The following is a 17,904-nucleotide window of genomic DNA, read 5'->3' on the forward strand; positions in this document are numbered from 1 at the left end:
GGGATCGGGTGGTCAGGCAAGCTGAAATGGTTGACACATGTCATCGTATCCCAGTTGCTCAGATCGATGTTCTTATGGTTGATCACTGGATAGTCTGGTCTAGGCTCGATTATTGACAGACTGCCGCCATAGCTGGAATATTGCTGAGTGCGGCGTTAAACAACAAGCAAACTAACCAAACCTAAGAGGAAAATCCTACACTTCTCACGGACATATACAGGGACTCTTATACTGATAATGTTTCAGACGATTGCACTCATCGGAAAAGTCAAGGAGGAACCCTAAAATTAGTTAATTAAAATTGTGAAACAAACTTATTTAAATATCGTATTGCACACAACACATTGCACACAACATACAACATACATTAAATCAGTATATGGTAATCATCATCAGTGACCAGCATGATATATCATGGCAAAAACGAACAGCGTTCTGTGGTCAAGAATGCATTAATTTTACGAATCAAACAAGTGCACTTGTATACATGTATATGATTAATCACAAAATACCAAGGACCAGGAAAGAGTAAAACATCAAGTGACATTACAGATACTCCTGTTTCATACTGTGTTATAACATGACAAAAACCTTCTGTCGATACAACTCACGGTTTTGTTCTAACATAGCAGCCCTCGGTGGTATCTTTAACATTAATGAAAGTGTTTTACATACAAGCATGTCTAAGCGTTCTTCATATATGAAACTATAGGAGCGTGGTGCTTGATATGAACACCAATATATTTTGAAATGATACAGGAGAAATTCACAAAGCTTATATTACTTTACGAAATACATAGCAAAAATGTACGGACATCTTGTCACGTTTTGTTTATATAGACAATTATATACATGTGCAACTATGTATAGATTCAACAAAAATATAGAAATGTAAAAAAAAACTCCCACAATCCGTACAATCATTTACTGATGGATACTCAGGCTCATCTGCGACGATAGACCGACATGTCTTCGCATCTACGCCATCCATGCAAGGTTCCCAATCATCCTGCTAACCTTGGTGGCACAGTATCAAAATCGGTGTGGCCACAGGTGCAGGCTACACGGTGGACAACAAGACAATGTAGAAGGATCCGTCATTTACGTCAACGCAAGTCGTGCTCGAATCGTGCAGTAATTCGTGACCTAACATGAGAAACTACGTTTGTCCACACTCAAAACAATTTACTTAACGAAACACTACTCTTTTAGGTTGTTTGAACCGCCTCCGTGGTGTAGTGGTTAGAGCGTCCACCCGGAGAGCGGAAGGTCGCGGGTTCGATCCCCGACTGCGTCATGCCAAAAGACGTTAAAATATGGTACTTGTTGATCCCTGCCTGGCGCTCGGCATTAATGGGTACAACAAGGACTGGTCGGCTCGGAGTCAGTATAATTTGTCTGAGTGGGGTATTCATGCTTCACGACATGGTATCTCAGTGAGCTAGCACTATAAACCCAGCTTCAGTCTAGGCTAGTAAAAGCATCCGCGCATACACATACACACGCATACACGTCGTCATAGGAGCTAAATATTCTCAAGCACGACGATAAACCCAATTTCACCTCACCTCACCTTTTAGGCTGTTCACTGGTCACGAAGATCATTGCTGATCAACACCTCAATGTTAATTTTGAGCTGTTTGAAGTACGGGTATCGGATCATTATAAGAAATACCAGAGTTAAGCAATTAGCCAATACCAACAACAGTCAAAACACTCACATTTTCTCCCTTTAATCGATTTGCATTCCCAAAATATCGGTTATTACCGTACGCCATACGTGACACAAATATTCGAATTACCAAATGAATTCCCACAGGTCGGCATTCCCAGCAAGTAACTTAGAAAATGTTACTAGCTTATATGCGGGGTAATAATAGAAGAGCGCTCAGCCAATCAGAAAACCACATTTATGTGTGAGGTAAGATAAATATCAATATACATCAAGACAAGACGCTTTATGCAACTATTCAGTTCAAATGCGGGTGTGAGAGTCATTCCCTACATTAATATAAGGAGTGGTATTGTCAATGGGTTCATATGTATTCTCCATAACCGCATCCCTGGTCTTCTCGTCTAAGGATATGTAGTTATCTTCGGGTTTCTTTTGTTGTGAGGCATCCAGTTGAATTTTAAGTCTGCAATATACAGGAATGAGCTGGCAAAACTTAGGATGATTTATTCCATTTTACTTTACTTTACTTTACTTTGAATGCACAGGAAATGTAAATGAGTGAGTTTAACTTTACGCCGCACTCAGCAATATTCCAGCTATACGGCGGCGGTCTGTAAATAATCGAGTCTGGGCCAGACAATCCGATGATCAACAGCATGAGCATCGATGTACGCAATTGGGATTCGATGACATGAGTCAGCGAGCCTGACCACCCGATCCCGTAAGTGACCTCTTACGACAAGCATGGGTTACTGAATACCAATTCAAACCCGGATCTTTACGGGTTGCACAGGAAATGTAACAATGGTGATAGGACAAAAAGGAAAGTCTCCAATGCAAAACCATTAGCATTGAACCTGTTACTATTGCCCTGACAACAAATCCTATTTCCATGTTCATAACATCTTTTGCACATTATCCTCCCCTTACCTTCTGATGTAAATGATGGCTGTCAGCAGAGCGATGAGAGCCAAGACGAGAAGTGTTCCAAGTGTAGCTGCAACTGGCACTACCTGGTTTGAGTATCCTGATGTTGCCGGACACTCTGTACAACCTAGTTTGTGAACACACACAAGTGGTTGGTGGTCCTTTACAGTCTACCTTGATATGTCCTATAAAGTTACTAAAAGGAATTCTGTAATATATATCTTGTTATCAATTGTATGGATGAATGAGCAAACATTTCAGAGAGCGGACTACAAACTGTGAAAGAAAGAAAACGTTTATTTCATAAATAGTATATATTTTGATTTATTCTTCATGAATAAGCAAGTTTCATTTAATTATTTTCACTTAGTTTTCATTTTGTTTTAGTGTCCTTCCCTGACACAGGGGCTTCATGAAGTTACCCTGACATCCTTCAGGACATTCTCCACTGGACTTATCACAGCTTAAGGCGTCTTTACACTGACCACATCGGGACATGCAGTCATCCCCATACATACCATCAACGCATTCTGGGGAGTAGAGGAGATATATTTTTCATATAACCAAGTTACTGCTATGATGTAATGACAAAGTTGTCTTATTAAAGCGACCATGGAAAAAGACTGTTTATCATGAAAGTTATCATGGAGTAACTTCTTTCACATTACAAAGGTATCCCGCCTTTACAGAAGGGTTCTTGAAACCCTGGCTGACATCCTTGATGACATGTTCCATTGATCTTGTTACAAGGCAGGTTTCCTTTACATTGGCCACACTCAGTCTGACAGTGATGTCCATGACGACCGTCACTGCAAGCTGTAAAGATATGATAAATCATCAACAAACATACTCAAAGTTTCCAGTTTACATGTACAGACTAAGTACCTACCTTGTGAACAGAGATCTGGCAACCATCCTGACTGACATCCTCCAGGACATTTCCCTATCACCGTGTCACAAACGTCAGTGTCCATACAGTGACCACACGGAGACGTACAATTGGCACCATAACGTCCTTCTGGACATGCTGTAGACGTAACATAAACACGTGTCATAGTCCAGGCAATTGTAAACACCTGTGATTCAGTTAATAATGTGTCCATTCTGTGAGCTTGAGACAATAGAACATGAAATGTCAAGGACAGTTGGCGGATAGTCTCATTTACTCGTGACATGTCTGGCGTCTGGACAGGTTAAAGGCAGGCATATAATCGATTACTCTTCACTAGGAAATTTAAAAAAACATGTTAATAATGTTCTTATATGCTCTGGTTTCTATTTACATGTAGATTAATTTAATGATTGTTGACACTTTCAGATGTTCATTCAAATCGGGAAGATAAACGCTTAAGCAGTCGGTTACAAGAAAGAGATAACCACTCTTCAGTCAGACCTCCTAATATACCTTCTAATTATGGTTCTTTTCATTTTTGGCAACCGTGAGATTCGTTTAGACATCTGATTTTCAATATATAGCAGAGCCACAGATAACTGTTTGGGTCATTGAGTTATGCACTCGCTTGTGTTCATCTCAATTGGGTATCCTCATTTTCCTTTGAGTAACCAAATAAATTGTACCCACCTCATTCAAACTCAATTGGGTATTTTGCCATATTCCATTAATTGTAAAAATATAACAAAGTTTAAATGTTATTGATATTGGATATGTAATATGAGAAACGATAAGAAAGACTGCAAGTTGCCAAGTTCATGTGTTGAAATAGAACCTCTGAATATACATCAGTTATTTTATCTATGCACCGGTACGCAAGCTAACATTCGACATTTTTGTGTGTAAGCATAAAACATCAAATTTATTCAGTATTTACAAAATTTCAAGCGTACTTGTACGCTATAGACTTAATAAGAATTGAGTTTTCACATAAATATTTGCGTAATTTACGCAGATGTGCAGCTTATCTGTACCTCTGTATAGAATATATATTCTCAACGAGCTTTGAGAGTATTTGAAAATAATATTTCAGGCTAATTTTGAAAGCATTCTATATCCGTTTCAGTTGTGGTGGGACATTCCATAGTTATATATGCCAGTGCAACAACAGCTCTGTTCATGTTCCCCCAAGGGAAGCAGTACATTTGATTTTATCTTACCTCACACATAAATGTCGTTTTCTGATTGGCTGAGCACTCTCCTATTATTTTCAATGTACCCCGCTTACAAGCAAGTAACATTTTCTGTTATCCGCTGGGAATGCCGAACTGTGGGAATTCATTTGGTACTTCGTGTTTGTAATTATTTTTCTCGAGTAATTGAGTCACGTATGATGTACGGAAATTATCGATGTTTTGCGAATGCAAATCGATGGAGGGGAGATAACTAAAACTTTGTTTTTCTTGTCAGGGATATTCTGTTGTTGGCAGCAATTTTCTTTCTACAGTCAAGCAGATTCACATTGGACAGGGATGTCAAATAGGATGATATATTTCTCCAAAACTGTATGGCAAGAAAGGTGACTTCAATAGTGTTGAAGCGCTCAAAAGATCTGACGAGACCCGTGGGGGATGTGACCATAACTGCCCCATCAGTGACCAAAATCACTTGTGATGCGATGCCTGTTTCAACCTGTACGTGTTTGCTTATCTTTAAACATGTGAATTATATCCGCTTGTGTTCCTGACGTTTGTGACCAATGGGAGAGGTTCACACTCATCGTTTCGAGACACCCACGAAGATGCGGGTCAGCAACCCGTACTTGTCGTAAGTGAGTGAGTTCAGTTTTACGCCGCACTCAGCAATATTCCAGCTACTAGTATATGGCGGCGGTCTGTAAATAATCGAGTCTGGACCAGACAATCCAGTGATTAACAGCATGAGCATCGATCTGCACAATTGGGAACCGATGACATGTGTCAACCAAGTCAGCGAGCCTGACCGCCCGATCCCGTTAGTCGCCTCTTACGACAAGCATGGGTTACTGAAGATCAATATTCTAACCCGGACCTTCACGGGTCTACTTGTCGTAAGAGGCGACTAATAGGATCGGATGGTCGGGTTGGCTGATTTGGTTGACGCATGTCATCGTATCCCATCACTGCATTGTCTGGTCCAGACTCGAATATTTACAGGCTGTCACCAAATATACTGAGGGAAAAACATATGGGATCACATGAAAGCACATTAGTGTTCCTTTCTTGTTTTCCATGTTTCTTCACAAGATGTGAGATACAAGGCTTGTGAAGAATCCTTGGGAAAAAACAAAGGAACACATTTGCTGTTTTGTGATCCCTTATTTGTTTTCCCTCAGTATATAATATAGCTGGAATGTTGCTGAGTGCTGCGTTGATAAAAACAAACAAAATATTGTTTCGCGAACACCTGCTATTTATATCTCTCGATAGTGACTCATACACACATGACTACAATGAACACTGTCACGCATGATTATCGAAAACCCTTTCCCAACAAATCCAAACACAAATTTATATGAATGAAAACAAGAAGACAAAGTCATCAATATCCCCCGCAACGGCAAAAGACTCTTTATGAATATGTCTACTAGTTATGATTATGTCAAATGTTTTGTATACAGCAAAGTGGAAGGAGGGTAATGAAAGGTTTTTTAAGATCTGCTCCAGAAAGGAGCACTGCCACCAAATTCTGTTGAAGCCTAACCTGTTGTGTATCAAGTTGTGTACTTTGTTGTGTACATGCTTGATATGTGTACCAAGTTTGATGATGCTAGCATGTATAGTTTAGGAGATCTGCTCCGGACAAGAAGACATCTTCATAGCCACAGCCTAAGATACGTTTCCATGGAAACCACAAAAAATCAAATTCATATCTGGGTCTAAACCCCAAAAGGCACGTCTAGGGATCATGGTTGACATGTGTACCAAGTTTGGTTAACTATCACGAATAGTTTAGGAGACAGCTTTGGACAAAGTGTGACGGACGGACGGACGGACACACGGACGCAAGGACGGACGGAACTCGTTTCTATATCCCCCGCAACTTCGTTGTTACGGGGGATAATAATGGGGGAATATGTACAAAACCACACGATTGTGTTCCACCAAACAAAATGTACTCACGTTGAAGACATTTGTCAGTGTGCCACCCTGCTGCACAACCTAAAGGACAGATGCCTGTGTCCTTGTCACAATAGGCAGCGTTGAGGCAGTTTCCACACTTGGAGGTGCAGTTTCCATAGTAACCGTCTTGACACCCTTTCCATGTAATAAATCAGTTCAACTGTATCAAACATTAGACATTTCATACATTCAATGTGTCATGTGTATATATTTGTGAAATTTGTATATATTCATTTTGAGGCCATTTTTTTATAATAAAGTTTCATCTTATCTTATCTCATCTTATCTTATCATAATGTTTATAATATATGTTACACATGTCCAATACATCAGAGGTATTTACGATAAAGGCAAGAGTAAGTAACAAATTCCTAGCACATGCCAGATATGAACGTAAGTAACCGTTTATTGGAGCTGGCGAAAAGTATTGACAGCGTCTTTAATTACTGACGATGCTTGCCTAGATATATTATGATTTACATTCTATGTGCTACATTCTGGCTGACAGACTAACAATAATACACAGATTTACATGTTGTTCTTCGTGATGTTGAATGTGAACGTGTTGGCTTAAGATCATAGCAGCATCACCACTAACATAATGTTGCAATCACAGGGGTTCGAATCACTGTTTGGATAATACATGTAATAGTTTTAAATAAAAATCTAGATTTTTGCTACCGTATATTGCTTTTAATTTTATGAGTACCTTATTTTTCAAATTTGAACAAAATCGGTGAAGAAATGGATTTTTAAGAAAATTCTCCCGCTACACTCATTACATAAAATACACAAGGGGTGACACTCGAAAACCGGACAGCCCGACTATTTTAAATTTCATTCACTTTAAATATTATACATTCATTCTTCGTACCCCAAATTCTGACTTTAGTAGGATTTTTTGGTACTGTGTTATGAAAACATGATGTTCCAAAATGAGTATATGCTATGTAAGAAAAAAAACACGTGCGTAGCTTTGCCAATCTGACATTACATTTTCCGTATGTATACCGAAGAATGCAAAATTGACTGACATTTTCAGCGAAAGATATAAACGTGTCATAACTGATTGAAGGCATAATTATATTCATGTCTATAAAACGCACAATATTTATATAGAGGAAAGAAGCTTGATAATAATAAAAAATAGAAGAGAAATACATGTGAAATGATGGAGCGTAACCCCATCGATATTAGCGGCTGCCAGCCCAGTTGTCGCCGTAGTTCTTACTCCTTTCCCTTTCCTCGATAATTCCTCTTTGATCTGGTGCAGCAAGGTGGTCTTGCCTGTGCCCGCTTGGCGCCAAATCAACAGATTATGGCAGTCTAAGTAAACTTAAGCTCAGTATTATTCGTAACACTGCTATACTGAGTCAAACAAAACCTGGTAGAAAGTCGCGTCAGCTAACCTTTGAGCGACCTGTGACCGTCCAATCAATCGCGAGACGGCCGAACGGATTTGACTAATCAGGCAACGACTACTTGTTAGCGCTCAGCGGGACTTACAAAACGGTTTTTTGGATTTTCTCTTCCCTGGTCGCTGACACTGATCTAACCTTGTGGACTGGCCAATAAGAACACGGCTTACCAAATCGTGAAAGTTCACATTCGCACATACCGTTTGAACCTTTACCTCAAAAGCTCGAACGATTCTGAATGCTTTTTTTCCGCACGATAGCTCCCGAGTGATACACATGGAGGACGCAATGAGTAACCAATCGCTTAAATTAGCGTTTTTGTCATTATTCAAGGATGTCATCTTGCGGAAATATAATCTAATAGTAACCATGTCATTAGAAACCCCTAAGCGTACATACTGCAGGTCAAATATCTGTGTTTTATGCGGATTTTCGTTTGTTGATAGATCGATGTCAGCGACCAGGAAAGAGAAAATCCAAAAGCCGTTTTGTAAGTCCCGCCGAGCGCTAACAAGTAGTCGTGGCCTGATTGGTTAAATCCTTTCGGCCGTCTCGCGTTAGATTGGACGGTCATAGGTCGCTTAAAGGTTAGCTGACGCGACCTTCTACCAGGTTTTGTTAGTATAGCAGTGTTGGTCAGTATAGCAGTGTAACGAATAATACTTAGACTGCAGATTATGGCCACCGATGGTCCCTCTCACTGCCCTGTCTGCCATGGTTGTTTGTTTTTTTCCCATACACGTGGAAACTGACCAATGAGAGCCGTTTTGTGTTCCGAGATTTTCGGACAGGGTCGATGTTTACCGAAGGGCGGCCAGACGTTTGTTCAAAACGGAGGGTAGTGCTAATGCGAGGGTCAGTGGTCAAATATGAAATGCAGTTAGACAAACTGAACACGATGAGCAGAAGGCCAAAAGAATAGTCTACAAGCTCAACACATTGTTTTGAGAAAAACGTAAGGTTTGATTGAACGCACGTTAGAATAGTGGTATTTTATGTAATGATTGTAGCGGCAGAATTTCTTAAAAAATCCATTTCTTCACCGATTTCCTTCAAATTAGAAATATAAGGTACTCATAACATATAAAAACAATATACGGTAGCAAAAGTCTAGATTTTTATTTGTAAAAAGTATTGTCCAAACAGTGATTCGAACCCATGTGGTTGCAATTATTTAGTATATGGCTCGTTCCTCACGCCTGTGCTTTTGTCTTACCAGCTTGTCGACCCCCCAACCTTGGGTTATCTTCTCGTCGCGATCAGTCACTGATGATAGTGTCAACAGTGTGCAAAATAGCCACTGCCCCGCTAGCCAGGCGGGCCAGTAAATCTCCACAGTCACTGGCCTAACTGGCTAGTGAATTTTCATAGGGTCACTTTGTAAATATATCACTCTCTCCGACTTGTTAACTTATAATGCACTTTTTAATCATCCAAGATTATGGCCTGAAAATATTGTTTACCATATTAGCAGCTTAATGATGAAACCTTTGCCCGTGCCAACATTATCTTATTCTCATTTATTGAATTGTTGTTTATTCAGAAGTAATCTATTTTTGTAATCATTTGCTTAGTTTCTACATTCAAATTTCGGGCAAGTGAATTATGTGTAGGCCAGTAACTTTCAGGCATAGCTAGCCCGACAGGCTAGCAAAATCTGGAAACTATTTTGCACACTGGATGTCAACAAATCCAAACTGAATTACACAAGTTTATCCTTCGATATTTATAATTCGATTCGAATTCTTCACTGCAATCACCATCATATTGCGTCTATGAGGTTCAGAGCCTGTACCTGCTTGACAGTCTATTTCCATGTATCCTGGAGCACATCCACTCAGACAATGTCCAGTGATCTTTTCACATACTTCTGTGTTTTGTGAACAGTGACACTGTTTGTCACAGTCCTCACCAAACCAGCCGTCACTGCACACTGAAAACAAACACGATGAGAATCCATAACTAACATGAAAAATGTAATTGACAACTTATGAATAATATTGGAATCATATTTTAAATTTAACGATTAACAAAATTGTGGAAAGAGCACATTCCCTTCGGAGCAAAACAAAACCCCACAACACAATATGAGAAAACGGAATTATAATTCGCCATTAAAATGCGTATCTATCGTAACAACTGTTACATTATGAGCGCTTATTTGGAACCCCGTTGTCTGTGACGTCATGTACAGCAACAACTTTGCCCAGCTTTAGTTGAGATTCATGGGTGCTACATTTGATGCTGATTCGAATATTTGGTCTGTCGTCAATTGTCTCAGCAAATAACAAGCATCAATTACCAGGCTTAACTGGAAACTTTTCCCTTACTGAATTGCTGTTTAAAAAACGTTAAAAACGAAGCATTTCCATCAAACGCTCAAAGGTGAATGTATTTTTCCATCTCAAGGGATAAGTATTTCAATGTTAAGACATTGAAGGATCTTTTGCTGCTGTATAAATTCTTATATAGTTTTTATATTGCATTGTCCATAATATTTGTTTTATTTTAAAGTCACAAGCTAGTTTTTAATCTCTATCTGTGATAATCTAGATACTTTACTGTCCTTCGTCGACAGGTGTTTATAATCTAATTGCGTTTATTATGAATGTATAACTTTTAAAGTCACGATATGGCAGAAATATTGCCGACGTGACTATAAATTGTAACTCACTCACTCACCCAAAGGTGCATGTTAACCTACCAAATATCTGCACCTCGCACAGAGTGAGAACTTTGTTTGTCTGTATGGTGAGGTTGTTTCCTTTCAGTGCTTGTTGACATTTGACGTCAGCTGTAGCAGGAGGGTATGTGTCCATTGACCGCTGGAAGCAAAGCTGTCCACCAACATATATCTTCATACCATTGTTTCTAGATAGGTCTGCATTTCAAAAGAGGAATAGGTGCTGTTAAACACATGTGAAAATGTACAGCATGTTTCAGAATCCATGAACACTAAAACAAATCTTGTCTAGATGGCCACTGACAAGCATATGACAGCACTGGGTGGATACCCGTTAATAAGCATTACAAGGGACACACCAACGATATCTTATATTATTATGTTACTGTTCTACATAATAAAACATAACATGTTTTCGTACTAAAAACAGAAACAAGACATATATTGTGCTACCAATACTCACAGTCCTGACGTAGATACAGCTTGATCTGTTGTATCTTGTCTGTGTTTGAGTTGTCCAGGTACACAGTCCATGTTTGGTCTCCACTGTTGGTATATGTACATGTCAGTGGTTTACTAAAGAAGTCGGTGGTAGCTATGCCATCCACGGCGTACCTGGCCTCGAAACGGTGTAATTTATTCCCTGTCCCGTCAGTGGATTCACTGTATGTACTGCTCTGTGTGGCATTTCTTCCTAAAGCAATAATTCCTGAAGAAAGTGAAACCCATATACAAGGCAATGGTGGAAATAAACGGCGTTAGGTTCATTGTGTGATAACAGTTAATGTATGGCCGTGTACATTATTTCTTAATATACATTTGTGTATATGTGTATGTCCATTTGTGTATGGAAGGAAAACAATATTATACAATACATATTTGACATGTCGTGCCTTCATGTGAATAGGAGGTCGTTATCAATTGCTTTGTTTTTCTGAACTGTAATAGTAACTGCAAGAATACATTTCACGAAGTCAAAATATGTTTAATACGTTGTGTGTATATAATCATATATAACTCTTTTGTCTGTTTTCAACGATAGCACCTAAGGACTTCGCTAAGGACATGCAAAATGCATGTATTTTCAACTTTGATTAAACATAGAGTCTTCAACAACAGCTCGTTTTTTCGATTGTATTCTCGTTTCTTTAAAAAAAATGATATTTCGAGTATTTTCTTGTTACTTCCAGTATTTTCTCTTCCAGATTCGGGGCGATGGGGTAGTCTAGTGGTTAAAGCGTTGGCTCGTCACGCCGAAGGCCCGGGTTCGATTCCCCACATGGGCACAATGTGTTAAGCCCATTTCTGGTGTCCCTCGCAGTGATATTGCTGGAATATTGCTAAAAGCGGCGTAAAACTAAACTCAGTCAGTCTTCCAGATTCACTCAATCGTATCTGTGACGAAATGTATGGCAACTGATTCGGGCCATCGCCTCATCATAATGAAAAACCTATTCAATATGGCGACAACGCGACATGCAACAAAATGCAGAAGTATAAAACAGTGCAGAGGTCTGCATTACAATTTGAATACCACGAATACTCACGTCTCTGGCAGTAGGGACCGAACCATCCTTCCTGACATCTGTCTGGATCACCGACCTGGCTACAGGGAGTAGAGGGGAACACGGTACAGGCAGCTACAGTGTTACAGTGACATTCGGCATCTGGAGGTATGAAGTGAACATATTCATGTATTTTTTAACAATGCAGGTATATCTACTATTACAGAGGAAATGCCTACTCAGGGGATGTGTAAGGCCACACCATTCGAAGTATATTATTCCTTCTACGTTTTAAATAGTTTTAGTCGTAATATCTTTGTGAATGTTTAATCGTTGGCTGGAATAGCATACTAGTGACGGTCCGATTAATTGAAATAATCGAAGATTGACGCAGTGGCTAAACAACCAAGCAATCGATCATGTTTCCTCATCATCGAACATAAAGAATTTCGAGCACTTGTTTGCATTTACAAGATTTTCAACAAGGTTTTGTTTTTTCGGTTACATTTCATAAGCACTACAACCTCGTTCCAATTCATGATTGAATTTATCATACTAGTCAACCTTTGGAGATGTGAAATTTGCAAATGCATTTTGTGCAATTTGAAAAAAACTCCGAGAGAACATGTTTTTTCTTTATTTTTTGTGCAGTAACAAAGACAACCAGGACACGCTAACCAATAATTTTAGATGATTGATCGGTTGTAATGAACCAATCATCAATTATGAGATCTAGGGATCATGCTTGATATGTGTACCAAGTTTGATGAAGTTAGCATGTATAGTTTAGGAGATCTGCTCCGGACAAGAAGACATCTTCATAGCCACAGCCTAAGATATGTTTCCATGGAAACCACACAAAATCAAATTCATATCTGGGTCTAAACCCCAAAAGGCGCATCTAGGGATCATGCTTGATATGTGTACCAAGTTTGATGAAGTTAGCATGTATAGTTTAGGAGATCTGCTCCGGACAAGAAGACATCTTCATAGCCACAGCCTAAGATACGTTTCCATGGAAACCACACAAAATCAAATTCATATCTGGGTCTAAACCCCAGAAGGCACATCTAGGGATCATGCTTGATATGTGTACCAAGTTTGATGAAGTTAGCATGTATAGTTTAGGAGATCTGCTCCGGACAAGAAGACATCTTCATAGCCACAGCCTAAGATACGTTTCCATGGAAACCACAAAAAAATCAAATTCATATCTGGGTCTAAACCCCAAAAGGCACGTCTAGGGATCATGGTTGACATGTGTACCAAGTTTGGTTAACTATCACGAATAGTTTAGGAGACAGCTTTGGACAAAGTGTGACGGACGGACGGACGGACACACGGACGCACGGACGGACGGAACTCGTTTCTATATCCCCCGCAACTTCGTTGTTACGGGGGATAATAATGGGGGAATATGTACAAAACCACACGATTGTGTTCCACCAAACAAAATGTACTCACGTTGAAGACATTTGTCAGTGTGCCACCCTGCTGCACAACCTCCAGGACAGATGCCTGTGTCCTTGTCACAATAGGCAGCGTTGAGGCAGTTTCCACACTTGGAGATGCAGTTTCCATAGTAACCGTCTTGACACCCTTTCCATGTAATAAATCAGTTCAACTGTATCAAACATTTGACATTTCATACATTCAATGTGTCATGTGTATATATTTGTGAAATTTGTATATATTCATTTTGAGGCCATTTTTTTATAATAAAGTTTCATCTTATCTTATCTCATCTTATCTTATCATAATGTTTATAATATATGTTACACATGTCCAATACATCAGAGGTATTTACGATAAAGGCAAGAGTAAGTAACAAATTCCTAGCACATGCCAGATATGAACGTAAGTAACCGTTTATTGGAGCTGGCGAAAAGTATTGACAGCGTCTTTAATTACTGACGATGCTTGCCTAGATATATTATGATTTACATTCTATCTGCTACATTCTGGCTGACTGACCAACAATAATACACAGATTTACACGTTGTTCTTCGTGATGTTGACTGTGAACGTGTTGGCTTAAGATCATAGCAGCATCACCACTAACATAATGTTGCAATCACTGGGGTTCGAATCACTGTTTGGATAATAATAGTTTTAAATAAAAATCTAGATTTTTGCTACCGTATATTGCTTTTAATTTTATGAGTACCTTATTTTTCAAATTTGAACAAAATCGGTGAAGAAATGGATTTTTAAGAAAATTCTCCCGCTACACTCATTACATAAAATACACAAGGGGTGACACTCGCGATGCTAAAGGCCTGATGGGAAACCAGACAGCCCGACTATTTTAAATTTCATTCACTTTAAATATTATACATTCATTCTTCGTACCCCCAATTCTGACTTTAGTAGGATTTTTTGGTACTATGTTATGAAAACATGATGTTCCAAAATGAGTATATGCTATGTAAGAAAAAAAACACGTGCGTAGATTTGCCAATCTGACATTACATTTTCCGTATGTATACCGCAGAATGCAAAATTGACTGACATTTTCAGCGAAAGATATAAACGTGTTATAACTGATTGAAGGCATAAATATATTCATGTCTATATAACGCACAATATTTATATAGAGGAAAGAAGCTTGATAATAATAAAAAATAACAGAGAAATACATGTGAAATGACTGAGCGTAACCCCATCGATATTAGCGGCTGCCAGCCCAGTTGTCGCCGTAGTTCTTACTCCTTTCCCTTTCCTCGATAATTCCTCTTTGATCTGGTGCAGCAAGGTGGTCTTGCCTGTGCCCGCTTGGCGCCAAATCAACAGATTATGGCAGTCTAAGTAAACTTAAGCTCAGTATTATTCGTAACACTGCTATACTGAGTCAAACAAAACCTGGTAGAAGGTCGCGTCAGCTAACCTTTGAGCGACCTGTGACCGTCCAATCAATCGCGAGACGGCCGAACGGATTTGACTAATCAGGCAACGACTACTTGTTAGCGCTCGGCGGGACTTACAAAACGGCTTTTGGATTTTCTCTTCCCTGGTCGCTGACACTGATCTAACCTTGTGGACTGGCCAATAAGAACACGGCTTACCAAATCGCGAAAGTTCACATTCGCACATACCGTTTGAACCTTTACCTCAAAAGCTCGAACGATCAGGTCAAAGGTTAGCTGACGCGACCTTCTACCAGGTTTTGTTAGTAAAGCAGTGTTGGCCAGTATAGCAGTGTAACGAATAATACTGAGACTAAGTTTACTTAGACTGCAGATTATGGCCACCGATGGTCCCTCTCACTGCCCTGTCTGCCATGTTTGTTTGTTTTCTTCCCATACACGTGGAAATTGACCAATGAGAGCCGTTTTGTGTTCCGAGTCATTCCGAGATTTTCGGACAGGGTCGATGTTTACCGAAGGGCGGCCAGACGTTTGTTCAAAACGGAGGGTAGTGCTAATGCGAGGGTCAGTGGTCAAATATGAAATGCAGTTAGACAAACTGAATACGATGAGCAGAAGGCCAAAAAGAAATAGTCTACAAGCTCAACACATTGTTTTGAGAAAAACGTAAGGTTTGATTGAACGCACGTTAAAATAGTGGTATTTTATGTAATGAGTGTAGCGGGAGAATTTTCTTAAAAAATCCATTTCTTCACCGATTTCCTTCAAATTAGAAATATAAGGTACTCATAACATATAAAAACAATATACGGTAGCAAAAGTCTAGATTTTTATTTTTAAAAAGTATTGTCCAAACAGTGATTCGAACCCATGTGGTTGCAATTATTTAGTATATGGCTCGTTCCTCACGCCTGTGCTTTTGTCTTACCAGCTTGTCGACCCCCCGAACTTGGGTTATCTTTTCGTCGCGATCAGTCACTGATAATAGTGTCAACAGAATGCAAAATAGCCACTGCCCCGCTAGCCAGGCGGGCCAGTAAATCTCAACAGTCACTGGCCCAACTGGCTAGTGAATTTTCGTAGGGTCACTTTGTAAATATATCACTCTCTCCGACTTGTTAACTTAAAATGCACTAATCATCCAAGATTATGGCCTGAAAATATTGTTTACCATATTAGCAGCTTAATGATGAAACCTTTGCCCGTGCCAACATTATCTTATTCTCATTTACTGAATTGTTGTTTATTCAGAAGTAATCTATTTTTGTAATCATTTGCTTAGTTTCTACATTCAAATTTCGGGCAAGTGAATTATGTGTAGGCCAGTTACTTTCAGGCATAGCTAGCCCGACAGGCTAGCAAAATCTGGAAACTATTTTGCACACTGGATGTCAACAAATCCAAATTGAATTACACAAGTTTATCCTTCGATATTTATAATTCGATTCGAATTCTTCACAGCAATCACCATCATATTGCGTCTATGAGGTTCAGAGCCTGTACCTGTTTGACAGTCTATTCCCATGTATCCTGGAGCACATCCACTCAGACAATGTCCAGTGATCTTTTCACATACTTCTGTGTTTTGTGAACAGTGACACTGTTTGTCACAGTCCTCACCAAACCAGCCGTCACTGCACACTGAAAACAAACACGATGAGAATCCATAACTAACATGAAAAATGTAATTGACAACTTATGAATAATATTGGAATCATATTTTAAATTTAACGATTAACAAAATTGTGGAAAGAGCACATTCCCTTCGGAGCAAACAAAACCCCACAACACAATATGAGAAAACGGAATTATAATTCGCCATTAAAATGCGTATCTATCATAACAACTGTTACATTATGAGCGCTTATTTGGAACCCCGTTGTCTGTGACGTCATGTACAGCAACAACTTTGCCCAGCTTTAGTTGAGATTCATGGGTGCTACATTTGATGCTGATTCGAATATTTGGTCTGTCGTCAATTGTCTCAGTAAATAACAAGCATCAATTACCAGACTTAACTGGAAACCTTTCCCTTACTGAATTGCTGTTTGAAAAACGTTAAAAACGAAGCATTTCCATCAAACGCTCAAAGGTGAATGTATTTTTCCATCTCAAGGGATAAGTATTTCAATGTTAAGACATTGAAGGATCTTTTACTGCTGTATAAATTCTTATATAGTTTTTATGTTGCATTGTCCATAACATTTGTTTGATTTTAAAGTCACAAGCTAGTTTTTAATCTCTATCTGTGATAATCTAGATACTTTACTGTCCTTCGTCGACAGGTGTTTTATAATCTAATTATGCTTATTATGAATGTATAACTTTTAAAGTCACGATATGGCAGAAATATTGCCGACGTGACTATAAATTGTAACTCACTCACTCACCCAAAGGTGCATGTTAACCTACCAAATATCTGCACCTCGCAATAGTGAGAACTTTGTTTGTCTGTATGGTGAGGTTGTTTCCTTTCAGTGCTTGTTGACATTTGACGTCAGCTGTAGCAGGAGGGTATGTGTCCGTTGACCACTTGAAGCAAAGCTGTCCACCAACATATATCTTCATACCATTGTTTCTAGATAGGTCTGCATTTCAAAAGAGGAATAGGTGCTGTTAAACACATGTGAAAATGTACAGTATGTTTCAGAATCCATGAACACTAAAACAAATCTTGTCTAGATGGCCACTGACAAGCATATGACAGCACTGGGTGGATACCCGTTAATAAGCATTACAAGGGACACACCAACGATATCTTATATTATTATGTTAC

At 39.2% G+C, this 17,904-nt stretch overlaps 1 protein-coding gene and 1 long non-coding RNA gene across 2 annotated transcripts; both read right to left on the reverse strand.

Moving 5' to 3' along the window:
• Positions 1-433: 433 nt before the first annotated feature.
• On the reverse strand, positions 434-1,665 carry LOC124262325. Its single transcript, XR_006894551.1, has 2 exons — positions 1,574-1,665; positions 434-1,205 (listed from the first exon to the last, which is right to left on the reverse strand). It is a non-coding gene; the product is annotated as an uncharacterized LOC124262325 (long non-coding RNA).
• Positions 1,666-1,727: 62 nt separating this feature from the next.
• Positions 1,728-17,619, reverse strand: LOC124262323 (multiple epidermal growth factor-like domains protein 10). Its single transcript, XM_046696818.1, has 9 exons — positions 17,541-17,619; positions 16,632-16,769; positions 13,726-13,860; positions 6,656-6,790; positions 3,492-3,629; positions 3,284-3,418; positions 3,000-3,132; positions 2,606-2,731; positions 1,728-2,138 (listed from the first exon to the last, which is right to left on the reverse strand). The coding sequence occupies exons 1-9, from the start codon at positions 17,617-17,619 to the stop codon at positions 1,976-1,978; spliced, it is 1,182 nt and encodes a 393-aa protein (XP_046552774.1). The 3' UTR covers positions 1,728-1,975.
• Between the last annotated feature and the right edge of the window lie 285 nt (positions 17,620-17,904).

Source organism: Haliotis rubra, unplaced genomic scaffold (genome assembly GCF_003918875.1).
Source record: "Haliotis rubra isolate DU_JTF1 unplaced genomic scaffold, ASM391887v1 Scf830, whole genome shotgun sequence".
NCBI classification, from domain to species: domain Eukaryota; kingdom Metazoa; phylum Mollusca; class Gastropoda; order Lepetellida; family Haliotidae; genus Haliotis; species Haliotis rubra.

Coding starts and splice junctions, on each gene's coding strand:
- LOC124262323 (XM_046696818.1), bottom strand. CDS start 17,619: ATGTCAACAAGCACTGAAAGGAAACAACCTCACCATACAGACAAACAA. Junction 6,791..13,725: donor CACTGACAAATGTCTTCAAC/GTGAGTACATTT, acceptor TTACATGGAAAG/GGTGTCAAGACGGTTACTAT. Junction 2,732..2,999: donor TTCATGAAGCCCCTGTGTCA/GGGAAGGACACT, acceptor TGTTCACAAACT/AGGTTGTACAGAGTGTCCGG.